The 24,960-nt window shown below is 53.4% G+C and overlaps 9 protein-coding genes across 9 annotated transcripts; 7 read left to right on the top strand and 2 right to left on the bottom strand.

Annotated features, from left to right (window-relative positions):
- Nucleotides 1-229: 229 nt before the first annotated feature.
- On the top strand, nucleotides 230-3,050 carry J4E92_006194 (uncharacterized protein; the record flags this gene model as incomplete). Its single annotated transcript, XM_051497565.1, has 4 exons — nucleotides 230-266; nucleotides 319-476; nucleotides 529-680; nucleotides 728-3,050. The coding sequence occupies 4 exons, from the start codon at nucleotides 230-232 to the stop codon at nucleotides 3,048-3,050; spliced, it is 2,670 nt and encodes an 889-aa protein (XP_051352212.1).
- A 516-nt stretch (nucleotides 3,051-3,566) lies between these two features.
- Nucleotides 3,567-5,217, bottom strand: J4E92_006193 (uncharacterized protein; the record flags this gene model as incomplete). Its single annotated transcript, XM_051497564.1, has 5 exons — nucleotides 3,567-4,219; nucleotides 4,269-4,799; nucleotides 4,849-4,951; nucleotides 5,063-5,103; nucleotides 5,193-5,217. The coding sequence occupies 5 exons, from the start codon at nucleotides 5,215-5,217 to the stop codon at nucleotides 3,567-3,569; spliced, it is 1,353 nt and encodes a 450-aa protein (XP_051352211.1).
- Nucleotides 5,218-5,566: 349 nt separating this feature from the next.
- J4E92_006192 (uncharacterized protein) lies at nucleotides 5,567-6,388 on the top strand (the record flags this gene model as incomplete). The annotated part of the gene is made up of 3 exons (XM_051497563.1): nucleotides 5,567-5,857; nucleotides 5,931-6,180; nucleotides 6,228-6,388. 3 exons carry the CDS (start codon nucleotides 5,567-5,569, stop codon nucleotides 6,386-6,388), a joined length of 702 nt encoding a protein of 233 aa, XP_051352210.1.
- A 1,818-nt stretch (nucleotides 6,389-8,206) lies between these two features.
- Nucleotides 8,207-9,798, top strand: J4E92_006191 (uncharacterized protein; the record flags this gene model as incomplete). Its single annotated transcript, XM_051497562.1, has 3 exons — nucleotides 8,207-8,406; nucleotides 8,469-9,253; nucleotides 9,302-9,798. The coding sequence occupies 3 exons, from the start codon at nucleotides 8,207-8,209 to the stop codon at nucleotides 9,796-9,798; spliced, it is 1,482 nt and encodes a 493-aa protein (XP_051352209.1).
- Nucleotides 9,799-10,173: 375 nt separating this feature from the next.
- J4E92_006190 (uncharacterized protein) lies at nucleotides 10,174-10,843 on the top strand (the record flags this gene model as incomplete). Its single annotated transcript, XM_051497561.1, has 2 exons — nucleotides 10,174-10,304; nucleotides 10,444-10,843. 2 exons carry the CDS (start codon nucleotides 10,174-10,176, stop codon nucleotides 10,841-10,843), a joined length of 531 nt encoding a protein of 176 aa, XP_051352208.1.
- A 1,976-nt stretch (nucleotides 10,844-12,819) lies between these two features.
- Nucleotides 12,820-14,536, top strand: J4E92_006189 (uncharacterized protein; the record flags this gene model as incomplete). Its single annotated transcript, XM_051497560.1, has 2 exons — nucleotides 12,820-12,888; nucleotides 12,965-14,536. The coding sequence occupies 2 exons, from the start codon at nucleotides 12,820-12,822 to the stop codon at nucleotides 14,534-14,536; spliced, it is 1,641 nt and encodes a 546-aa protein (XP_051352207.1).
- A 537-nt stretch (nucleotides 14,537-15,073) lies between these two features.
- Nucleotides 15,074-15,901, top strand: J4E92_006188 (uncharacterized protein; the record flags this gene model as incomplete). The annotated part of the gene is made up of 3 exons (XM_051497559.1): nucleotides 15,074-15,515; nucleotides 15,570-15,662; nucleotides 15,717-15,901. The coding sequence occupies 3 exons, from the start codon at nucleotides 15,074-15,076 to the stop codon at nucleotides 15,899-15,901; spliced, it is 720 nt and encodes a 239-aa protein (XP_051352206.1).
- Nucleotides 15,902-16,651: 750 nt separating this feature from the next.
- Nucleotides 16,652-18,762, top strand: J4E92_006187 (uncharacterized protein; the record flags this gene model as incomplete). The annotated part of the gene is made up of 3 exons (XM_051497558.1): nucleotides 16,652-16,897; nucleotides 16,961-18,128; nucleotides 18,176-18,762. 3 exons carry the CDS (start codon nucleotides 16,652-16,654, stop codon nucleotides 18,760-18,762), a joined length of 2,001 nt encoding a protein of 666 aa, XP_051352205.1.
- A 212-nt stretch (nucleotides 18,763-18,974) lies between these two features.
- On the bottom strand, nucleotides 18,975-20,866 carry J4E92_006186 (uncharacterized protein; the record flags this gene model as incomplete). The annotated part of the gene is made up of 4 exons (XM_051497557.1): nucleotides 18,975-19,484; nucleotides 19,538-20,029; nucleotides 20,084-20,757; nucleotides 20,836-20,866. The coding sequence occupies 4 exons, from the start codon at nucleotides 20,864-20,866 to the stop codon at nucleotides 18,975-18,977; spliced, it is 1,707 nt and encodes a 568-aa protein (XP_051352204.1).
- Between the last annotated feature and the right edge of the window lie 4,094 nt (nucleotides 20,867-24,960).

Below are 24,960 nucleotides of genomic sequence, written 5' to 3'. Positions count from 1 at the left end.
GGAGCGCGTAGAGTTCTGGATCGGATTCGGTATGAGATACAACGAAGAAAATGTACTTAGCCGCATTATTGCAAGCGAAGGACAGTCCACGATGGCGGATGTTGTTGACGGGAGGAATGATGAGGGCGGCGGGGGCGTCTTCAAAGCGCGCTAGCCTCACCCACTTTACGCGGTCGCGTCGACCGGAACGCGGTGCACTCCCGAGTAGCAACCATCACACCATACCACAATGGCTACCACACAGCGCCTCCGCGCTCGACAGGCCCGTAAGTAAACCGGAATCATGTATCAGAGTTACCATCCTAATTGAAGCTCCAGATGCCCCTGGTGCAACCTATCTCGCATACACACCTAACGGAAAGAAACTCGTCACAGCCGGAGTCGACAACTACTGCCGCGTCTTCACTACGGGCTCTGATGACGAGCCAGTCACAATAGATGAATGTCAGGAGAACAACACTGCCGTCGTAGCTGGGGTGCGCAATACAACGTTTCCAGGGTTGGGGCAACATACTGATCCTTAGGCAGAATGGCTACTTCATCACCGGCTCAGAGGACGGCACAGTGAGCAGGTTCTCGCTCGATAATGGCAAGTTCGAAGAGATTCTAGTCAGGACTACGCTCCCAGTACGGGATGTAGCGCTTAGTCCGGATGGGAACTGGATTGCCGTGGCCAGCGAGTACGTGTGCGACTCCATTCGTCCGATCTGTTCACTAACGGACGCAGCGAACTCGTCGTAAACCTCGTAAACGTCAAAGACAAGAGCATGAAAAGCTTGCGCGAACAGCCTCGAGCCGTCAAACACGTTTCCTTCGACAAGACCGGAACCCAACTCGCCGTATCCTGCACCGACGGCCACATTTACATGTATAACCTGGAGGGTGGGGAGCCTGAGATGGTCAACAGAGTGGAGGGCATGATCAAGAGTCTAGAAGCAGATGCAGAGACGAGTTCGAAAGTCCTTTGGCATCCAGATGGGCGAGCTTTTGCTACACCCACCGCCATGCGCCAGATACAGGTCATGTCGACGAGTGATTGGGAGAGGCAGCGAGTCTTCAAGACAGGTCATACAGCCGACATCACTGCCGCGGCATGGTCACCGAACGGTGCTTTGTTAGCGACTACCTCGAGCGATCTGAGCCTCTGCCTTTGGGATACCAAGACGCAGAAACAGCTCAAGAAGCTCGACGATGTCAAGGCTACAATACTCGCAATGGCATGGCACCCAACGGAGAACATCCTCTCGTACACCAACAACGAAGGCGAACTTTTCATCCATACCGACCTCGTTCCCGACGAACATCTCCCCCTACTACAAAAGCCCACCGTCTCCGCTCCTTTCTTTCACGATCCCTCGGAAGGCCGAGCCGGCGTCCCACAACCGGCGAAGCTCACAAACGGCAACGTACAGACTCTTCCTGGACGGCCGAGACAAAGGAGTGGAACTCCGGACTCGTTGGAGGATATCCTAGGCCCAGAGTTCCAGGACGATGAAGCTCAAGTGGATGGCGATGAAGAGATGGAGGATTTCGTTATTGACGATGATGGCGCTGGATATGCTCCTGCAATCACAGCTGCTAAGAAACGTCCAAATGGACATCTTACTAGCGGCGTAGAACCTGCCTCGAAACGTCGCGCATACAGCTCCGCCCTCTTTCGTCCCCAAGTTCACGAGCCATTTCAACCAGGTAGCACACCCTGGCGTGGAAACCGCCGCTTACTCTGCTGTTCCTTAACCGGCTATGTCGAGACCGTGGAACAGGAGGGCAAGCATCACACAGTAAGCGTCAAATTCTACGATGAACACACGTTCCGCAACTTCCACTTCACCGACGTCTTCCTATACGACAAATCTTGCCTCAACGAGAACGGTACATTGTTCGCCTGCCAACCCAACAGCACCGGTGACGGCAACCCAGCAATGATATACTACCGACCGCATGAGACATGGACGACAAGAACCGAGTGGCGGACTAATCTCCCAACTGGGGAGTCAGTTACTGCCATTGCACTATCGAATTCCTATGTCTGTGTTACTACATCGACAAATTACGTGCGCATATACTCACTTTTCGGCCTTCCGGTACGCGTCTACAGGCAAAAGAGCTCTCCAGCAGTCACCTGCGCAGCATGGCGCGATTACATACTCACAATTGGCAACGGACCCATCCAAAACGACCTCAGCACCCAACTCCTCTACACTATCGAAAACATCAAACACGACATCGTCTACCAAGACTCGGACATCCTCGCCCTACCTCCAGGCACAACCCTAACCTCCGTCTTTTTCTCTGCAGAAGGCGACCCTTACATCTACGACTCCTCAGGCGTCCTCCTCACCCTCCTCGGCTGGAGAAACACCGGCCAAGCCCGCTGGGTCCCCATGCTCGACACCAAGCTCCTCTCGCGCCGCGCCGGCGGCGGAAAAGAGGAGTCCTACTGGCCCGTCGGCGTCGCCTCATCACCCACATCCTCCGAAGGCATAGGAGGCGCAAAGTTCCACTGCATGATCATCAAAGGGCGAGAACAGTACCCCTCAGCACCCGTCCCGCATCTTTCCGAATTTGGCTTCGAAATCCCGCTCACGAGTGTCATAGACAAAGCCAAGAGCAAGAAGAACAGAAGAGGAGGCGAGGAAAGCGACATGGAAGATGAGGACGAGGACACCAACGCGCCACAGACCAACGAGGAGAAACAGCAAGATCACGAACAAGCATTCATCCTCGCTTCGACACTGCATTCGCAACTTTCTTCCACTCTACTCCACACGCGTCCGACGGCGTCGCAGAAGTCGGCGCTGAGTACGCTCGAAGTGGCGATTGACCGTGCGCTGCTTCAGTTGCTTGGGCTGGAGTGTCTGGCGGGCGAGGACCATGGGATGAAGGCGCTGGAGATTGTTAGCTTGATGAGGGATGCGAATGGCAAGATGCTGGATTTGGCGGGTAAGGTGGCGAGTAGGTATGGGAGGGAGGTGCTTGGTGAGAAGATTAGAGACTTGGCTGAGAAGAAGGCGCTGGCTAGGGATGATGCCGATGAGGACGACTTCTAGGTACTGGGGTTAAATGATAGATATTGTGCAATTCTTGCTTGGATATAGAGATGACAATGTTAAGGTAGCACCTCATCTGAGATACTCTAGAGCGTACATGGACGTTATGCTAGCTACTTTGCATGTTTCTACCATAATGTAGGCGGCAGACCTGTTTAGTTCTTTTCTTTGTATGAGGTGGTAGCATAGCGATGGTTTGTTGATCAATCAATCGTCTTACAATACTTCATCAAACATTAGATCCGTGCGAAGATGAGAAATCATGGAAAGTGCCACTTGACAATTCATTGGCATTACTAAAGGGAGTAACATAGAAAGAGGACAATTGATCCCAAATCGCTTCATGTATGGAGAAGAAGGTACGCTAGAAGCTCTCCTTGTAAACGCCGTAGCCCGCCATTATCAATCTGGTACTTGTCTCTCTTCAAAAGCGAGGCTTCGAACAAGACACCTTCCAATCAACAATGTAGAGCCATACTGCTCTTAAACACGCTACACAATACGGTAACAAGCCGTCTAGTACTCAGCCTCAACACCCTCATCATCCCCGAGGGAGTCAGCTGCGACCTCTTCGTAATCGCGCTCCAAGGCAGCGAGATCTTCACGAGCCTCGGAGAATTCACCCTCCTCCATACCCTCACCAACGTACCAGTGGACGAAGGCGCGCTTGCTGTACATAAGGTCGAACTTGTGCGAGAGAGCAGACCAGGCCTCGCTAATGGCCGTGGTGTTGGACAACATGCAGACAGCGCGGTTGACAGCGGCGAGATCACCGTTGGGGACCATCTGGGGGGGCTGGTAGCAGATACCGACCTTGAAACCGGTAGGGCACCAGTCGACGAACTGGACGGTGCGCTTGGTCTTGACCTGGGCAATGGCAGCGTGGGTGTCCTTGGGGACGACGTCACCACGGTACAACAGGCAGGTGGCCATGTACTTTCCGTTGCGAGGATCGCATTTGACCATCTGGTTGTTGGGCTCGAAGCAGGCGTTGGTGATCTCCATGACCGAGTTGGCCTCGTGTGCGGCCTTGGCGGCGGAGATGACGGGAGCATAGGCGACGAGAGGGAAGTGAATACGAGGGTAGGGGACCAAGTTGGTCTGGAACTCGTTCAGGTCGACGTTGAGGGAACCGTCGAATCGGAGGGAGGCGGTAATGGACGAGACGACTGAGTCAGGTTAGCAGAGTGGATTTCTAAGCAGGCTCTGGCAGCTTACCCTGGGCAATGAGACGGTTGAGGTTCTCGTAGTTGGGGCGCTCGATACCGAGGTTCCTTCGGCAGATGTCGTAGATGGCCTCGTTGTCGACCATGAAGGAGCAGTCGGAGTGCTCAAGTGTGGTGTGGGTGGTCAGGATGGAGTTGTAGGGCTCGACGACCGATGTGGCGACCTGGGGCGCTGGGTAGACACAGAACTCGAGCTTGCACTTCTTGCCGTAGTCGACGGACAGACGCTCCATGAGCAGGGCGCCGAAACCAGAGCCAGTTCCTCCACCGAAGGAGTGGAAGACGAGGAAACCTTGCAGACCGGAGCAGTTGTCGGCGACGCGGCGGACCTTGTCGAGGACCTGGTCGATGAGCTCCTTTCCGACGGTGTAGTGACCACGGGCGTAGTTGTTCGAGGCATCCTCCTTGCCTGTGATCATCTGCTCGGGGTGGAAGAGGGAGCGGTAAGGGCCGGTGCGGACCTCGTCGACGACGTTGGGCTCAAGATCGGCGTAGATGGTACGGGGGACATACTTGCCCTGGCCTGCGCATTGTTAGCAGTCGGAATGGCGCTCCGGGCGAAAGCTGCCTACCGGTCTCGGAGAAGAAGGTGCTGAAGCCGTGGTCGTCGTTCAGGGCCTTGCGCTCCTCGGTGAGGAAACCATCGGGCTGGATGCCGTGCTCGAGGCAGTAGAGCTGGAAGCCGAGTCAGTATATCGCGCACTGGCGGTGAGCTATCCGCAGCCCCTTCTGCCGCTGTCCAGCAGGATGCAGCAGCAGCAGCGCGTGTCGTCGTGTGCAACTCACCTCCCAGCAAGAGTTTGCGATCTGGCAACCGGCCTGGCCGACTAGACGCGTACAAAGTCAGCATCAACAAATAGCCAGGGATGTCCCGCTGCAGGCGGTCAGGGCGCGCATGGCGCAAGGGACGACATACCGTTCAGACTGATGACTTCTCTCATGGTGGCTGCGAGGAAAGGTAGTAATTGGGGTATCGAAATGGAGTCTCGGGGGAACCTGGGCGGCGAGGGTTGAAGCTGCTGGCGGTGGGAGTGGAGCAGTGGGGGAGAAGTGCTGTTGTGTTGTGGAATCGAACTTTTAGGCCAAAAGGGTCCGCCTATCACGGACCACGGCGCTAAGCTACACGTCCAATGCAGCTGCCTGGCCGTTGCGCGAGAAACACGACCGCATCGCACGAATTCCAAGCCTGCCGTTCCTCTGCCTGCCCATGGCGCTGCGCTGGCCGACGTGAGAGACAATGAAGTGCTGCCCTCCCACCTCTCCCCCATCTTCACGTGCTGTCCGCCAAAGATGCGCCTCTCCGCCGGGCTGCTCTGCATCGTCACACAGGCCTGGACGGTGAATGCCAACGTCGAGAAGACGATATTCCTTGGTCCCAGCCCTGTGACTCTCTCCAATGTCCGCCCCGGGCTAGATGACCTCGGCCTGCACCACCTGTCGCCCTCATCCACCATCCTCCCGATCCGAGTCCCTGTCCAGTTTCCCACCGAGTCGCTGCCCCGCGGTCTCGAGTCCTGGTACCTGCTTCGCGGCCTGCAAGACGGCAGGAGGTACGAGGTGCGCATCTGCTGGCCGGCCACCGTGAGTCTACTGCTCCTTCCCGTTGCATATCGCCTGCATCGTCTCGCCTGATTGTTTGTACTGACCTGCCCAGCAACCCACCGACTTCTGGCTTGACACCTACTCAGTCACCCACGTATTTGATACTCCCGAGTTGATATCCTCGTTATCACAGTATAGCTCAGTCATTCGACGCGATCCAGTGGACGACGACCGAAACACCAAGGAAGCGCCGCCTGCAGCTCCAGAGTCGGTACTGTTCTTGCGCCTCCAGGCTGCAGCGTCCTACTATTCGACCAATCGCACATTGATGGACTACCCGCCTCCAGTTGATGCCGACATCAGTACGTCTAGTCTTACCAAAATACCGTACATCGTCTAACAACCATAGTACTCGACCCCTTCATACTGAACGTCTTCCCGCAGTCACTTGGCCCAATCGCGATATACATCACCGCAGTCGCTATAGGAGCCTGGTTCCTCTCCGGCTACATCTACCGCTGGCTTCTTTCCGTCGCTGCCGAGTCACCCAGCAAACCGCACACCGATTGAGCAGCCAACAATGTCTGCAGCCCCTCCTCCGCCTCCTCCTCCGCCGCCGCCGCCACCGCACAAGCCTCCTTCCAGCGATGTCACGTGCGACGATGACACGTGCGACAGATTGTTCAATCTCCTTCCCGCCGAACTGCTCCTCATGGTAATCAACTATGCGGGTGTCGGTAGTATTATGAACCTTGCTCTAGCCATCTATCCTACCCTGCAGCGGCATCGGATCGCCCCGGAGCTTAGTGCGCGCACCTACTTCAGCATAGTACGTGTGGATAGGGCCTCGAATACAAGCAACAGAAGACGACCCCTACCGCAAGGTCTCGATCGGATGCCCATGGAGCTGTGGTTTCAGGTGGCTCGGGATCTGGAACCAATCGACATCTTGTCCATGATGTTCGCCATCGGCGCATATCCGCGAGGCTCACGACGACATGGTGACATGTAGTGAAGTACACGGTACACATGATTCTTTTGCCGGCTACGGGCCGTGAGCAAACTATGGCTGAAACGGGATGCGATAGCCAGACAGATACATCACCATACAAAGAAAAAAGCCGAACATGCCTAGAGCCTACATTGACGTTAGGCTACCCACTTTGCACGTTTTTATGTTGATGTAGGCTGTAACCACAAAAACGTAGGTTGCGGCCTGTTCAGTTTGTCCCAGGTTGACGTTACCGGAATAGCTCGATATGCAAGCGTATCTAGGGTTTGCTCAGACACTGGTGCTTGCTGTCGAACACACCCTGATCTCTCGAGTCTGGACCAGGGTCGGTACCTGGAATAACTGTGAACGTCTTGCACTCTGGAAGAGGAATGAGTAGGAGTACGATGGTGCAAACGGCCACAGCTGTATGATGGAGAGTAGGAGTCTGGAACAAATCGAACTTGAGCAGATTGCTGAGCTTCTACGTGAGCGTGCAGAACGAAACAAGAAGAAGCAAGACATTTGCAGAGCAACCCACAAAGACATCTTCAAGCTACCGCGAGGTTCTGGGAAGAAGACCATAAAGAGGAAAGGAGTATACAAAGGGGAGAGTGGGAAGACGCAAACCGAGATCACATCCGGAAGTACCGACGTGGAAGGGACAAGGAAGCAAAGGATTCTGCACAGTACCTCCTGTAAAGAGTGTGGAAAACTCTTTGGAAATAAGAGAGAATTGGATAGGCATCTAGCTTTAGAAGTTGCGTGCAAGCCAAAGCGGGATGCTGCACGAACTGCCAGGCTGACTTGTGGTTGTTGTAAGAGGGTGTTTTTCAGATGTACAGTCTGAACGAACATTATAGAAGACTTGCTTGTCCGGCTCTTCGCAAGTGAGAAACATGGCTTTCCGGTCGGCAATGACGAGCTATGGGTTCCGTCACCGATAGATCGATAGAGTCGGATGAGGTGGTTCTAGATAATGTGAGGATCGTTGCTGCATAAGCTACTTGGGACATGGAAAGACTGGACGCATAGCGTGTAATAAAGCGGCTATGGTGGCGACCGTGGATGGATAATAAAGACGATGAAATATTTGTTCAACACACACCGAGCGTCGGAACAATGCTATACCGACCTATTATCCTACTTTGCACACGAGGCTGGAAGCATGCATGCTGCACGGACTTTGACGGCTCAACAGACGCCAGCTTCTCACCACCGCAGTTGAGCGACGCTAAAGATTACCCCATAACCAAACACGCCCTAGGGCGTTCATTAGTCACAATCCGCCGCGCTCGTCCCGTGAAAAAGTTCCTGGGCCCTGTAAACCTCGGTGCTTCGCAATCATCCCATCTTGAATATTTTTAGAGGAATCCTTCCGTGAAAAAAAAGCCACAATGGTGCTCACGGACGAAGAGCAGCCTCTGCTCAGAATAATATCGCATGACTACGAAAGCGTCCAACAAGAGAATGATGCCGAGGAGGCTGGAAATGACGCGCTTGATTTTGAGCCTCTGGACCCTGAGGACCCTCGCAATTGGTCGCCAGGTTTCAAATGGGGTATTGTTTTGTTGCTTGCTCTTATGGCGTTCACCGTGTATGCATATTCTCCCAGCACTCCAGTTGTCAAAAGAACTTCGACGCTGACCATGTCTACAGAACGTTTACTTGCATTGGCGTGGTACCGGTCGCCAGCAAGATCGTCTCGGATCTCGATGGGAAGCAATCGAGCTCTGCAAACAGCGCGCTCCTCGTGACTATCTGGGAACTTGGAGAAGCCGCTGGACCATTACTTATCGCACCGTTATCCGAGATTTTTGGACGCTATCCTGTTTTCAACGTTTGTAACATTGGCTTCATCGCTGCGACTATCCTAGCAGTTTGCAGCCAGAACAGCGGCATGTTCATTGCTGCGAGGATGCTCACAGGTCTTTGCGTCGCTTCAAACGTCCTCAATCCAGCGATTATCGGAGACATCTTCGAGAGCGAGCAACGCGGCTCCGCAATGTCTTTGGTTATGCTTGCGCCGCTCATTGGAGGAGCTATCGGCCCTGCCATCTCTGGCGCCATCGCAGAGACGATAGGGTGGCGACGCATGTTGACCATCGCCGCCGGACTAGCTATCGTGTGCGAAGTTCTGTTCCTCGTCTACTTCAGAGAGACGTACAAGATGGCTGTCTTGAGAAGAAGAGCAGCGAAGACGATGCAGGAAACTGGAAAGGTTCCGGAGTCGAAGAGCACACATGAGTATCTAGCAAAGCTCTGGCACTCTATCACGAGGCCTTTTGCGGTGTTGTTCGGTTCGAGCGTACTCATGCTTCTCTCGCTATTTGCCTCGGTCGCGTTCAGCTTCTTTTACGTTGTCAGCGTTTCATTACCCTCGATCTTGCTGGACAGGTATGACTTCAAGTTCGGCCAGATTGGTTACACTTTTATCTCATTCAGTGGGTATCCTGATATGCTTGAACCTACGGCAGCTAACAGATATCTAGGCGTCGGATCTTTCTGCAGTGTACTAGTATGCAACTTTACGCTCGATAGGATATACGTCAAGCTCCGCGGGCCCGACGGCGAAAAAGGAAAACCCGAGTACCGCCTTCCTCTTTCTATCCTGGGTGCGATCCTCTTGCCTTTTTCGGTAATAGCATACGGCTGGATCGCAGACTACCGTCTGCCTGTACTCCTGCTTCTCGCCTCGGTGGCCCTGATGGGGTTCTCGCTCCTTCTGACTGTTATACCGTTATCTGCTTACGTGGTTGACGCTTGCGGTATGTACTCCGCATCGGCTATGACGGGCGTCATCGTCACGCGATGCCTTATGGGCACCTTCCTGCCACTCACGACTGGTCCATTGTCTGACGCACTTGGTTATGGGCTGGGCTTCACTCTTTTGGGTGCACTGAGCTTGTGTTTGGTCATCATCCCGTTATGCATCTTCAAGTTTGGGGAGAAGTGGCGGCAGCATTCGGAGTTCACGAAAGATACTTGAAGCACCTTACACAAGAAAAAAAAATGGACAGGTCTAGAGCCTACATCAACGCTAGGTCAAGTACTTTGTATGCTTTCATATTAATGTAGACTGCAGACCTATTAAGCCTTTTTCTTTGATTAACGTAGAAGGGTAGAAAGCTGCAACGTTAGTTCCTGCCATACACACATTTTGTGTAGAAGCCACTTCCTCATGTCCGCATAGCTCCTACGATTGATGTCCGCACTTTCTGGGAAAGTACCCGTCATCAATGCCGTACAAAAGCTGCACCGTGCCTCCGTTTTCTGTTCCTTTTCTGCATTCCATCATCAACACCCACAAGCTTGTTAATCAACTCCGAACACATCCTTCCAGCATCCACAAGCTTAGCACGTCATGAAGTTCTTTACCTTAGCTCTCGCAACTCTGCTAGCCCAGACGGTCACGATCGCCCAGAGTTTATGGTGGAACCAGCAGTCCAGCGGCTTCCGTCTTATCCTCAAGTCAACCGACAATGACCTCAATGAGTACATACCACCACCCTTCAGCTCTTTTCCTCATCCTGACAGATAGCAGCCACGCACTCGGAGCTTGCAATTGGACCGTACCCCGTAAGGGCCTATGCCTAACCGATGACACGACCGCCACCCCTGCACGTCCCTACAGTACCTTCTACCACAACGTATCCTCCTACAACTACGACAACCAGGGTATCCTCAACTGGCCCTTGAGTATTTGGGGTCGCGACTATCCCGCCTCGTCCGCAATGCGCTTCGACTACGAAGCTGGAACCAATCTCGTGGAAATTATGCTCGTGCCCTGGACCGACATATACCAACTGGTGTGGTTCGAAGAAGACAGCGCTAGCATGTACATTGCAATCGACGAAGATGATACTGGCAAGGTCCGTGACTGGGTTGTTCCACCGAAACAGGTCAAGAATTGGTACATGTGTAATTCGAGGTATAGCATTAAGTTGCGGACGCTGGCATGGAAGATAGGTTTTGTGGGCGAGCCGCAAAATCCTACTTGTTCAAAGGTCGACGTAGTGAGGGTGTGGGTTTGAGGAGATAAGGATTCAAAATGTTTTGTGCTTCCCGGGTGTCAGTGCGGGACTATCTGATTCTTTTCGCGAAGGAAGGAGTCCGTTGCGATTGACTGGACTGTTCTGGCGACGGATGTAGTAGTCAAGGTGTCTTTTCATTGTTTGGGCTTTGCCTTTTTGTACCAGTACGCGAATTGATTCTTCTTATCTTTATGCTCATCAACGCATAGTATCTCTGACGTTCCTCGCGAAAAGCCGACGCTCTTTGGATACCACAGCGTGCCTCAACTCTGCGTAGAAGTCCTCTTCCTCTCAACAGTTGCCACATGCAAAACAATCAGCAGGTTGGGTTATACATATCCGTATTCATTCACCGGCTACTCCCTACGTGGTACTTGGACGGTGATGTTCTCAGTGTGGACATCGCTGCATTACTGATCAGGGGGGTCTGGATCATGTTCAGCCGTTCCAACGGGATACAGAAAGAAAGAATAGAGTGCGCCTTTGACTCAGACTGCGGTCTGGTTCTAGGATGGGCTTGGTCTTTGAGATTGTACTTTGGTATAGGTACGGTATGATTGCGATAGCTTTGATGTCCAACGGGACACGAGAGGTCGACATTAGGGGTCTCGACCTGAGATGCTGCAGAATCGGCTTGGAGGTGCGGTAGATTATGGCAGACGTTGGTCGCGACAGTGGTTTTCGAGCTTGATGGGGGTGGCGAAGCTTGGAAGCTTGGCGGGTGCGATTGCCGCCCAAAATCCGGGGCTGGAAGCTACCTAGGTAGGTACGCGACGTCCCGTCTCTTCTCCAGACACCCATCTGTCAGACATTGAGCTTTTCCAGGAAAGATGTCCCGATAAGCGAACTAAAGTCAGTATCTGGATATGCAGGCTACATATCTCCAAACGAGCAACTACGCATACAGCCGAGGCCCACCACGACTCTCTTCCTCAACTGACCACGCAAGGTGATCATGTCAATGAAAAGAAAAATTGTAGCCCCCCGCGGGGACTTCCGCCGAGATCCGTTGCTCACGCCGAAGGAACCTGGTTCTCGCCCACTAATTAGTAGGGACAACATACCTGGAGTTGGCGGAGATGATCGTGAGCAAGGGACCTATCGATCCTCAGCTCGCACCTGGACACCTCGCCGGTAGATAAGAGTAGAACGGTCTGTTCTACCTGGCAAGTATGGATGTCTTCAGTGCGAACCAAGGAAGAGAGGACGCAACACCATACTATCGCTGACAAGAGACCCCCACCTCAAGACGGTAGTAGAGAATAGCTTTTGACCCGGCTGGTCAAACAGCAGGAGCTAACCCCCGCCTCAGAACCGGAAAGAATTCTCCCTAGCACTGTTGAAGTGCCCATTTAAACGGCCAAGTGGCGTGAAAGGATCACCCTACGAAGACTCTCGGCAGCGATAGGATGGGGTTGCGGATAAGAGAAAGGAAGAAACCACGGCGCTAAACTGCCGTCGTCAAGAGTCCAATACCAAGGTCATCGAGCAGTACCAGGCGTGTAAGATACTTCCGAAGCTGTTGAAGGTTCGTTGCTCTAAAGAGACCGTCGGCGGCGGTAGTTAGGCGTGTGGGTGGGTTAGGAGAAAGAAGTAGCTGGGCGGGCACAATATATGTCCAGTGGCAGGCGCACGAGCCCGTTCCTATGACGTCCTCAGGGCATATATTCCAGGCAGCAAAGTGAGAGTGCGCCTCAGTCTAGTGGATCCGAGGCAAAGTGAGAGTGAGTGAGCCAATGAGTACGAAGGAGGGTGAAGGTGAGTGGCCTCTTGGCGCTTTTACAAACAAAATACAAGTAAAGAGAGAACTCAAGGTGGGTGACCGCAGAATTGCCCAGGTGACCTTGTTTACTAGCCTGGTAAGTCTGAGCGCCTGGGCCCCGAGATTCTTTACCTGAGCGACACTTGGAGCCGCGTCAGTAGCACACTGAGATTCTATTACCTGGACTTTACCTTGCATCTCCGAATTCACGGGCATGGCTGATATTCACCCTTGCCAGCTCGCCAGCTTGCCCCCGGAGCTATTCGAGGATGTATTGCTCCGAGTAAGTCCCCTGCCGCCTCGTCCCAACAGGTAAATGGCGGTCGCCGTGGACCGACAAATGCTAACCTACCGAATAGCTCGATGCGACTGCGTTGCTACATCTGGTGAAGACGAGCAAGGGGTTTCTCGAAACCGTCCGGCCTTTTCTCTGGAAGGATGCATCTTTTGAGCTGGCCAAGATGAGACCTATCGACGCTAAGCTCATACATGGGCAATTTCTGCAGAATTACACCATGACTCTCAAACTGCGATTTGACCTCTCAGCGAGATCTAAACGGCTTGTAGCTACGAACTTCCGCCAACTCTGCCACTATGGAATCCGTATGTCTAAGCTGCACATACTCACATTCTGCGACAAATCCGCGCTAGACTTGGCCAGCTGGAAGTTTCTCAAGACAGTATTGACCTCGGAAAGTTCGACGCTTAGTACGACTCTTCGGACCATACAGTTTCCCCGCACCTCACCGAAACGAGACATTGTCAACCCCCTGGAAGAATTCTTGCCCATCGAAATCTATCAAGATGGTCGACCGCGGCGTACAACGAATTGTTCGGCGGCTTTCGAAATCCAGACGCCGGTTTCCGAGCATAGACCTGACGGCGTGCTCACCATTAAGATCAACGGACGGACGAACAGGCTTGGTGACGTGTACAGAGAAGCCGCATGGGGGACCTACACGCCTGTCGTCAAGGATTTCGTTCTGAAAGTGGCTCGTCTATGTGAGGATGACAAGCCTCGTCTCTCATCAGCCAGCATCAGCCACGACAATGCTGATACCTATACTGACGTTGGATATCTCATGAGCGATGTCGGGGTTGGAAGTATCGACAAGCCCGCATCTGTGCCGAAGATCAGCTACGATACCATCAATTTCAAGCATTGTCCATACGGCCGACTGCGCAACAAGTGGGAAGATCTAGATATGCTCAGCATCAAGGATGTCACTTTGACGGACTGTCAGAATGTCCACAAATTCTTCGAAGGTTGTATGGGTGCCGATGATCCGCCACAAGTCCAGCGCCTCATCTTTCGTTCACTCGACGATGAAGACATGATCCATGTGAAGGATCATACTTATCTCACCGAGTTCGTCCGCGACTCAACTGAAATTGAGGAGCTCAGCATCGCCACGGCTACATATTGGGAATTGAACCCTGTCCGCATGCTGCATGACAAGTCTCACCTGACCGTTCTTGAGTTCAGTGACGGCAACAAAGATATCCATATCGATTTGCTTAGCGAGATCGTGGTTCTATGTCCAGCGGTCCGAGAGTTTGGCATGCGTTGTTCAGCGATTCAACGTGTCTTGGAGAAAGGAAAAATTACCGAGGCATTTCGTCAGAAGGTGGCCGCTATCGCCAAACAGCTGGTCAAGTTGGTCAGGCTCGAGACGGTCACGTTCGTGTATCGCACGCTCGGTCAAGAACCCAATTTCCGTCATGCCCATGAGGTTGTTATCGGAGACGAACGGTACAAGATTGTGGCAAATGAGATCTACCGTCAGCTTGTCGAGGCCGCCAAAAAGGCTGACCAGCCATGCATCATCAAGACGATCCAGCTAAAGAGGCAGTTATATCAAGAGGATAGAGGTCCAGTGTCTCTCACCATTAAGCTGCCTGAGGCCGTGATCCACGTTTTCGAATATTGAGTCTGTTTCGACTCGGCTTCTTTGAGGACGACGTGTGTGGATGACATATCAGAGACGATTGTTACCCAGGTACAAGATATATAGAGAAGATAATGAGCGATGAGGTGGCAGAGAAGATGGGCCTGAGGTGCTTGTCTCTTACGCGATTCGCTATACGCAAGAGCGGGAGGCAGCATCTCTCGATTTATACTACTCAAGTATCAGTGCAATGTAACAGATGAAGCCAACCGCGTTACTCCCTCGTTTTGGTAGCCCAACATCTCACCACTACGTGATGCTGTTCCTCTTGACTTCTCGTACTACCAGTGCTACGATAACGAATTTGGGCATAGTTGGCGAGGGCTCCCTGGATACTCGGAAAGGGGTCTACATTGACCTAGAAATTGCCTAGTCATTCATAACTGATAGTGTGCATACTGCAAACTGCGACACGAATTCTAGCATGTCTGAGGTCCGTGCGCTGTTCTCGCGCATCGAGCATCCATCGCCCACCAGAGCGACATGATCAACCTCACGACCCGCTCAACCCACGCCACGATGAAGACGTCACTCGCCACCCTCTCGTCCTTTGCGACGCTCACAAGCGCGGCACGCCTGCTGCTGCAAATCCCGAACACGGTCCTTGTCAATCCGTCCACGCTTCCCTCGACCACGCACGCAACGCTCCAGTCCTCCGGCCCGCCCCTCGACGCCTATCTCACGCGCTCCAACACGTTCAACTTCAACAATGTGAGCGCTGGAAGCTACCTTGCTACCGTGCATTGCCGCGACTATGCGTTCGAGCCACTGAGGATTGATGTCACCGTGGAGGAGGCGGCAGAGGGCAGCGGGGAGAAGAAGGAGATGATCAGGGCATACCAGACCTTCCTGGGTAACGAATGGGATAACAAGGGAGAGAGCCGCGGCGAGGGCGGTAGCGGTCTGGTGGTTGAAGCCAGGCCGGTGGGAACCAAGTACTTCTACCAAGAGAGGCAAGGCTGTAAGTTGGCATCGCGACAATGCGCAATGGGGAGATTGTGCTAACACGCTGCAGTTTCGCCGCTGTCATTCTTGAAGAATCCGATGATTCTCATGGCGATAGTGTCCATGGGTCTCATCTTCGGCATGCCCAAATTGATGGAGAACAGTAAGTCTCTCGGCAGCCCGTTAGGTACTGCCAAGGTTACTAACACACGCGTAGTGGACCCCGAGATGAAAGAAGAATTCGAGGAGATGAAGAAGAACGGCGTCCTAGGCTCCGGAAACACCAACACGGCATCGCAGTTACAGAACTTTGACCTCGCCTCGTGGATGGCCGGTAAGACCGACTCGGGCAGCGCGAGCGCACGTACACAGAGTCCTGCAGGGCAGACGAAGAAACGATAGACAGCGGACACACAGGGTCTCGGAGGACAGCAAAGCGCTCAGGTCCTTCGACACAGAGTATGCCTATATCGGCAGCGAGCAATATACACTATCATCAAGCTAGGACTGCGTTCTTGACTTATAGAGGAAACGCACATACTGCAGCAACTCGTCCGCTCCATGAAGGTCTCCCATACAGTCTCCAGCATGAGCAGGAGGATTCTCACAGAACCAGACATCAGGCGACTGCTAGCGGTATCCCCATGCACATGTTCTTATCGCTTCGTATTTTCTTTCAGACCTGGCTGTCTGGGCGAAAGCCATCACAATGTTTGATTTCTGACTCATCTATCTAGGATCACACAGATAGCTGAAGAGCCTCTCCTCGCACTCAAACTTCGTAGACATGGCTCGCACCTTCCTCATCAATCAGGAACCAAGGAACCAAAGCAGCCTGTCTCACACAAGCGGTCCTACTATGTCTTGGAGCTGTCGTTTCATGAAACGACATAAGCTGAACTCCAGCTTCCACCCCGCAGCTTACCCAGGTGTTGTAGCTGCTTATTCACGCTCTTGACTTTCCATCTCGACCAATCGGGTAGGCGCTAGCCCCCGTAGAGGCAAGCCACCACACTCTCGACCCAACGAGACAGCGTCGGTACAATTGCGTTGCACAATTCATATAGCGTATCTGGAATCCTCTCTTTATCTCTCCCAGTTATTTGCGCCTTCTCCTACTTTGTGATGAGCAAGATGGCTGGTATTCCGCACATGCCGGCTGCTAACATGGACGATCCAACAAGCACGACAACAAGCGCACAGCATGACCCTCACCAGCACCATCATGCACACATTGGTCACCACACGGGCAAGAGGCTGAAACACTTTCTGAGACCAGATGGAAGAAAGGTGCACATTGCGAGTTCCCCCGATGAAGCAAATCACATGAGGAGGAAGCTGAGCAATGCGAGCGAGAAAGAAGACTTCGACCTAGTCATCCATGGATCTCCCGAACATGTTAGTTCTACACAAGAATGAGAGAGCCATGGCATGGAATATTCGCCCTACTAACGCACACAGATCGAAGCACTCCGCCACACCCACGCCCACCACACTGCGCACCACCGTCAACTGCACCAGGACCACGGCGACCTAGCCCAAGAATTCGAGCGCGTAATCCGCGACCTCGACACCCTCTCCACCGAACTTCACATGCTAACCTCCCACGCCGTACAACTCGACGCCAACTTCTCCAAATACGGTTACTCGGCCCATTTACGCACCAAAGAAGACAGCCCATCATCAGACTCCCTCGCCGACTCCTCCTTCGACAAAGAAACATGGTACTCTGATCGTCAACACGGCACAGCCATTCACTTCTACCAAAAGCCCATCGTACGACAATACTTCCACAAGGGCCTGCTGTGGCGCGCAAAAGAAGCACAGGAGGTAGCTAGCTACGAACTCTTCATCGACCTCTTCTACGTGGGCATCATTGCCATAACAGGCGATTCTGCAGCTGAACATCCCACCGCTCAATCCCTACTTCGCTTCGCAATCACCTTCATCATGGGCTGGAAGTTCTGGACAGATATCGGGGTGCTGGTGTCGTGGTTCGATAGCGACGACGTGATCAGGCGGGTATCTGTGCTCTTTCTGCTAACGTGTTTGCTGGGCTTTACGACGAATATGGTTGAGGCGTGGGAGAGGACGTACGCACCGCTTGTGGGGTTCTATCTCGCGGCGAGACTGTTTGTGACGAGTTGCTGGATTTGGTACGCATGGCGTATTCCCATGGTGAGGGGAAGTATGTTGGGGAATGCGTTACTCTCTTTGATCCCGGCGGCGCTTTGGATGGCGAGCGTGAGTGTGGAGGAACCGAAGCGACAGGGATTTATTTGGGTGGCTATTCTGTTTGATCTCTTTGGTCAGTTTGCCATGGTGTTGCTTCAGCGACCGGGGTCGCCCATCGCGCCGTTCGTACCTGAGTCTTGGAAGAGGAGTCTGGAGTTCTATCCCGCGACAAATATTGAGCATCGGATTGAGCGGACGAATGCGTTTGTCACGCTGGTGTTCGGGTCTTGCGTGTTGGGCTTGCTGTACCAGAGTAGTGTGGCGATGGGGATCAATGCGTTCTTTGGAAAGGCGGTATTGGGCCTGGTGCAGACGTTCGTGTTGAACTGGGTGTACTTTGAGATTGACTCATTCAATCTGCATACGCATGCTATCCGCCGACATGTGTTTTCCGGTAAGTTGGATCCCCAAATCTTACGCCAGGGCTAACGATTGAATCAGCTTTGACATGGTTCTCCGCCCACCTCCCCTTCATCATGTCCTTCGTCCTATCCGCATCAGCCCTCGGGGTCTTGGTCCGCGCCCACGACACTGCCTCCGCACCCCTAGAATCCCTATCAGAAACCTTCATTCCCCGTTCCGAAGAGCACATCTCCGAAGGCCTAGTCTGGTTCTACTGCGGCGGTCTAGGCATCTCACTCCTCTGCCTCACTGTCATATCAGCAACACACGTCCACCGCACGATTCCCAACCAGCGCCTCCGCAAGCCCGTGCGTCTCCTCTTCCGCGCTGCTGTTTCTGTCATCATATTCACACTACCGCTCGCGCACCTCGATAGCCTGCGGTTGATAGCAACGACCACGGGATTAGTCGTGTCTGTGCTGGTGCTTGAATTGGTTGGCGCGGCGTGCTGGGGCGAGAACTTCTTCTGGGAAAAGGAGTGTAAGAGGGATCAAGCGACGTATAGTGCGAGGTGTGCGGTTAAGAGAGAGGAGTTGGAGAAGAGTGTTCGGGAGGGGACGGTTGTGGATGTGGAGGAGATTGCGAGGAGAGAGGGTGGGGAGAAGGGCGTTGTTGGTGTGGTTTGAGTGGACGTAACTGGATTGAGTTGAGTTGTGGAGATTTTGCGTTTGTGATATTCCAAAGATTATGGCAATATATTCTTGGTAACATCGTGGATTGAGTATGATTTTACCATGGAAACTTGTGGGAAATTTCAGATGTCGTCGCTAAATGCCACACATATGTTCGACATGAACACACACACTCGAACATAGGAAAAAGATCGAACACCAATTCCCTACTCTTCATCTCCAACCTTGGTCTTGTTTTGCTCGTCATGGAATCGGATTGTTCTTCCAGGAACGACTCTTTCAGCTGGATCCGGCGCCTCGCCATTCTCACCACCAGCCTTCACATTTCCTTTGGGCGCCGCACCCTCCCCGTCCGAGACTAAGGCGTTGACACTGGCCATTGGTACTGGTGGCTGACTAGCTGAGCGGCTCGTACTGGGTGCTCTCGATGTCGCTCTCGATGTGCTGGCTGAGCTGGTCCCCGAACTAATTATGGACCTGCCGATGCGCACGACACGGTTTGGCAGCGAATCGCCGCCGTTGCGAGACCAGCCTGGACGGCGGCGAACGCGCGCTTCGGCATCGGTGATGGTCTGGTCGTTTCCCTCGATGTGGAAAGCGGGACCGGTATCTTCGGGGGAGTTAGAGCCTGTGCGGGCAAAAGACAAGGCTGTGCTGAGGGTGCGAGGGATGAAGAAACCGACTTTGCCGAGAGGGATGGACAGGCCGTGAACGACCTAGCTGAGGTTAGAGAACAAGGTTCTGAAATACGGAAAACGAGTAAACTTACAACCGAGCAGATTACCAAGAACCAAATAACCACGTTCATGACTTCCATCAGGTATGCAGCATCTTCCCTGACTTCGCCATCGACTTGGATCTTGGCGAGAAACTCGAGACTGATGTAGAGGTAAAAAATGGCGCTCACGCCGATGGGACCGAAGAAGCCCACGAAGAGTGCTTGTCGCTTTTGCTCAATCTGATGAATCTGTTTGTGCATAGCGAAGATGATGGGCAGACGGCGGAACAGCAGTACGAGTATACCCAAGGGAATAAGCCGGTAGATGGGAATGACGGGCGAATGTGCGAAGAGGCGCCACGGGCAGACAGCGCCGAACCAGATGAAGATTGATACGTTCAGAAGCATATCAATGGTGGGCTGGAATGAGTCGTCCATCGTTTCGAGGCGGAACCAGTCATCCCACGTAAACGTGTTGCCGGCGATGAAACAGGCAAGCACGTCGTCGCTACCAATCATGCCGCATGTGCCAACAATGAAGAGCTAATTCTGCGGTTAGTAACTCTCACATCGTCAAGATTTTCGTGAGAAACTTACAGCCAGGGTGATTGCAAACACCAAGAAACTCTCGCGGTCCACGTATTTCCGCTCTTCAGCCCAATGCAGTAATTCCTTCGCAATCCAACCCACAGCGGCTCCGTAAACCACACTGAGAATGATTGTGTAGCCCCAAGTCTCACCGAACCACAGGCCGACTGCAACCTTAGTGCTGTTGTCCGAGCCTTGACCACCATGGCCAATGTGCTCGATAAGGTAGAGCGGTAGAAATAGGAACGGGTACCCAAGACCATCATTGGCTCCCGATTCAGCCACGATGATCTTCTGCAACTCCTTCGGAATATTTGCATCCGCAAACTTTCCCTTGACGATGGAGTTGGACAACACAGGATCCGTGGGTGTGACGCAGGCGCCTACGGCCAGGGCATGTAGGAAGCTGATGTGCGGGACCATAGCAAAGACGAGCAGACTGGTGACGATCCACATGAACGTCATGCCCGGGCCGAGTAGCAAAGCTAGACTCTTCCATTCTGTCTTCAGATACTTTGACGGAAGCTGCACACCCGCGAGGACAAGTTGGACACCCAGCACCAGGCGCGTAAAGTACAGGGTAATGGTATCCAGCACTTCGACATCGTTGAGAGCGTATTCTTCTGGTTTGATCCAATTGGTCGCATGTGGAGAAAAGATGAGTCCAGCAATGAGTGATATTACTAGAAACACGCCGGTTAGTTATGCACTTCTATTACCCAAGATCCCCATGATTCATGCCCGGGCGATCAGCAACTTACAGGCTTCACTAAGATAATAATGCTCTTTCATCAAATAGCTGACGAGGCCGAAAAGCGTAATGAACCCTCCCAATGTCGCACAGACAATGTTGAAGTTGTTGACCGCCAAGGTAGGCATGGCTGGCCACCGAACCCTGAACGGACCCTCAAAATCCGGCGAACGGCTATGTCGGCTTCTTCGATGGCTCTGCTAAACTCTCGGCGAAGCTTGACGGCAAAGCTTAACAAATATCTTCTTTTGCTTCCCAAGGTTGTATGAGACGACTGAAGCGACTGCAACCCTCTCTTTCTTTTGCAGAGTGATGTTCGCCTTTTATGTAGAGTGTTGTGGTCGATCCGTGGGGTAGAAGTTAGCGTTTCGGTGATACTGGGGCGGTCTGCAATCACAAGACACAGCGACGCCAAAAGCTTGGTGGTGGTGACAAGAGGCTTGGTCTGCACAAGAAAGCAACAGGTGGTAATATAAGTGGGAAATATGGGGAGTGGTTGGCATCTTGGAGAGATCGCGACGAAGGCGAACGTGGGTCGCACACGCGTAGCGCCTTGGCTGACGGCTTGTACAAGGCTGTGTGAAGGCTTGGTATTTTGGAATTAAATACCTCAACCTTTACAGACATGCCACGGGACTGATTTTTGAACAACCTGGCGCGGGTACCGCTTCGATTCTCTACGTATCGCGGATCACGTGCCAAAATCGAGAAAACGTGTCACAATGCTTATTTACAATCCTGATAAAGCCCAATATTCAACCATGACCAAATGCACATCTAAACGTTCGCTGCTGCTGCTACCTGAGGACCATAGCCGACTTGTGGGTATGGCTCACCTGGTGCCATGAAGTTTGTCTTGGGGTTCTTCTGGGCCTTGGCTGCCGAGCAACGGGCCATTGTTGGCGAGCTATGTCATGGTTAGTATTGTGCAGCAATGGGGCAGCATCATGGATGTGACTTACTTTCTCGAGATGGCATCTGTGAAGAAGAAGTTCTCAATGGGATTCTTCAGCGCTTGACCAGTCGCTTGTGCGCCCTGGTTCTGGTCTACCAGCTGAACCTTGCTCAAGCTGGGTAGCGATGCGGGCTCAACAAGGTCGTATCTCCTGAGAGCAGGTGAGATCTCTTCCATGCGGTCACGCAGGGCCTCAACATCGTCGTAGGGCAGCTCGGCGCCAAAGTACTCTGAGGCTGCTCGCACGATCTTCCAGTCTTCTCTTGAAGCGCCGGGAAGGCCAACAGCGGCACGGGTCATCTGTACCCGACCCTCGGTGTTGACGTATGTGACCGACTTCTCGGTGTATGCGGCACCAGGCAAGACGACATCGGCGAGCTGTGCGCCGCGGTCGCCGTGGTGACCTTGGTAGACAACAAAGGCGTCCTTGGGGATGTCGGCTTCATTAACCTCATCCGCGCCCATAAGCCAGACAAACTTGGCCTTGGTTTGGGCGACCTCGGATGAAGGAACGGTGAAGCCAACCTCGTAGGCGCCAGTTCGGGAAGCTGTTCGCTGCAAGATGTTGTAGCCGTTCCACTCCTCGGTGTGGAACTTGTCCTTGTTCTTCTCGACAAAAGATCCAACTTGCTCGTAAATCGACTTGGCATCAACGTGCTCAGTGACACCACTACCGACGATGATCATGGGCTTCTTGGCCGAAGCCAGCTTCTTTCCGAACTCCCCAGAAAGAGCGCTCTTGAGGTCGTTGGCGTTGCTTCCAAGCTTCTCGTACTCGAATGTGCTCTCAAAGTCCTCACCAACGTAGCCAACCTCAAGGTCTGTCCTCAGCCACTGCTTCCTGATGCGAGCGTTAAGAACGGCGGCCTCCCATCTGGGGTTGGAGCCAATGAGGAGAATGTAGTCGGCATCCTCAACACCGTAGATCCTGGAGTTGAAGGAGTAGTTTGACTTGACATCGATTCCGTGAGCGATGGGTTCGCTGCCACCGGGCTGGTCAAGAGCCAGGTTGTCTGAGCCGAGTCTGTTGGCAAGATCCTTCATGGCAACCAGCGCCTCAGTCTCGACGAGGTGGCCAGCCACGACCTTGAATTCGTTGCCCTTGGGTGCGATCTTCTTGTATGCGTTGCCAATCTCGACCAGCGCCTGCTCCCAGGTGGCGGGCTGGAATTGATCGTCAACGCGGACTAGTGGGTTGACAAGGCGCTGTGTGCTGAGAGCGTCGCAGGCGAAGCGGGTCTTGTCGTTGATCCATTCCTCGTTGATGTCGTCGTTAAGTCGCGGGATGACCCTCATGACCTGGATACCACGGGCGTCGATGCGGATGTTTGAGCCAAGTCCATCAAGAACGTCGATGGACTCAGTCTTGTATAGTTCCCATGGGCGGGCCTTGAACGCGTAGGGCTTCGAGGTGAGGGCACCGACGGGGCAGAGATCGATGACGTTTCCGGAGAGTTCGGTATCAAGGGCGGTCTCGAGGTATGTGCCGATTTCCAGGTCGTTGCCACGGCCGAAAGAACCAAATTCAGGAGCACCAGCGATGTCGTTGGAGAAACGGACGCAGCGTGTGCAGTGAATGCACCTGTTCATGGAGGTCTGCTATCTGTAAGCCATCTTCTTGGAACCAGACACTGTGGAATCCTACCTTGACCAATGGGCCAACGTTCTTGTCCTCCACCGCACGCTTTCCTTCGAGCTCGTGGAAGCGGCCGCGGTCGGCACCGTATCGCATGGACTGATCCTGGAGATCGCACTCGCCTCCCTGGTCGCAAATGGGGCAGTCCAGAGGGTGGTTGGCGAGCAGGAACTCCATGATGCCCTCACGCGCCTTGTGGACGAGAGGCGAGTCGGTCTTGACGACCATGCCGGGCTGTACAGGCCATGCGCAAGAGGCGACTGGCTTAGGAGCCCGCTCCACTTCGACCAAGCACATACGGCAACTTCCAGCAATCATCAACTTCTCGTGGTAGCAGTATCGCGGGATGGTAACTCCGGCCTTGTCGCAGGCCTGGATGAGGGACGAGCCGGCTGTTGGGGCGCATTAGAACCGTGTGGGCAGTCAGGAGGGGTGTATTCCGGCTTCGTACCTTCGATTGATACCTTCTCTCCATCTGACACGGGCGTTAGCATACCTCGCCGCCCGCAATGGGGAGTGGCACAAACCGATAGTGAGCTCAACGTCTGCTGGGCGGCGGGCCGAGGCACTCAAGGCCCGGCTGCCATTGAGGGCTGCGCGGAAGGCAGGCCTCCGCAGCGACCGGATCATCTGTTGCCGCAGCATTGTGAGGCTCTGAAAGATGGCGATGGACTTGTGGCTGCGGAGCTCCAACTGACGTTCACGATGGCATCGCTCAGGCTTGGCGACTGAATAATCCAGCCGTGATTGGCCAAAGCGCCGCTCGCGCCTGCCACAAAATTCTCGCCGGCCGCCCTCCGACCTTCTCTTCTTCACTCATTTCGGGCACAATTTATTGTAGGAAAGTTTGGCACTCTACCTAGCTATCCTCTATTACGTGCCCAAGAGCACGACTCACCGTGCGAGGTAGCTGGAGCAGACGAGGTTTTCTGATGATATCTTGTTCCTTACCAACGTCGCTACATTTTGATTGAAGAAGAAGCTTTGCTTGTGTGTGGTGGAGCTTGAGATGGCTCAACGCTCCATAAAGGTGATGAAGCTGCAGACGCTTCCTACGCTGGCCAACGGCGCGTTGCTCTCGATGAGCTACGACATGATAGCCACCACTCTTGCCGTCATGCCTATGCCGAGGCGGTGTGCGTGCAGTAGAGGTTTTCCGAGCTTGAACCTTGCGGATATTCGTGAGGCAAGCAGCCGGAAACAAGGAAACGGCTTCGATATATGAAGTCTATGGTGCGCGTGCGGAGGGCCGGTCAGGCTTTCATACATGTATGCGGCTCTGCCAACGTCACGTTTACGCCGGGTCACCGCGGACATCGTGTGCGGGGAAATTCAAGCTACCCATCTCACTTCTTCACAGTCACAACTACATGGTGGATTCTTCTGATTGAAAAGCTTTTGAAATTGTTTGATCCCTCAAGGGCCTGCGACAAAAGATCTACACTACACCGAAATCATACCTTGACTAGTCTTTCTAGTCTAATGTGCGCCGCAAGAAGTAAAGTTTGCAGCCTCGTCGGGCGACTCCCGAACGCCGTGGCAGA

The sequence above is a fragment of the Alternaria infectoria genome (assembly GCF_024043175.1).
Source record: "Alternaria infectoria strain BMP 0036 chromosome Unknown scaffold_9, whole genome shotgun sequence".
NCBI lineage: Eukaryota > Fungi > Ascomycota > Dothideomycetes > Pleosporales > Pleosporaceae > Alternaria > Alternaria infectoria.
This window is presented reverse-complemented; position numbering and strand designations above follow the sequence as displayed.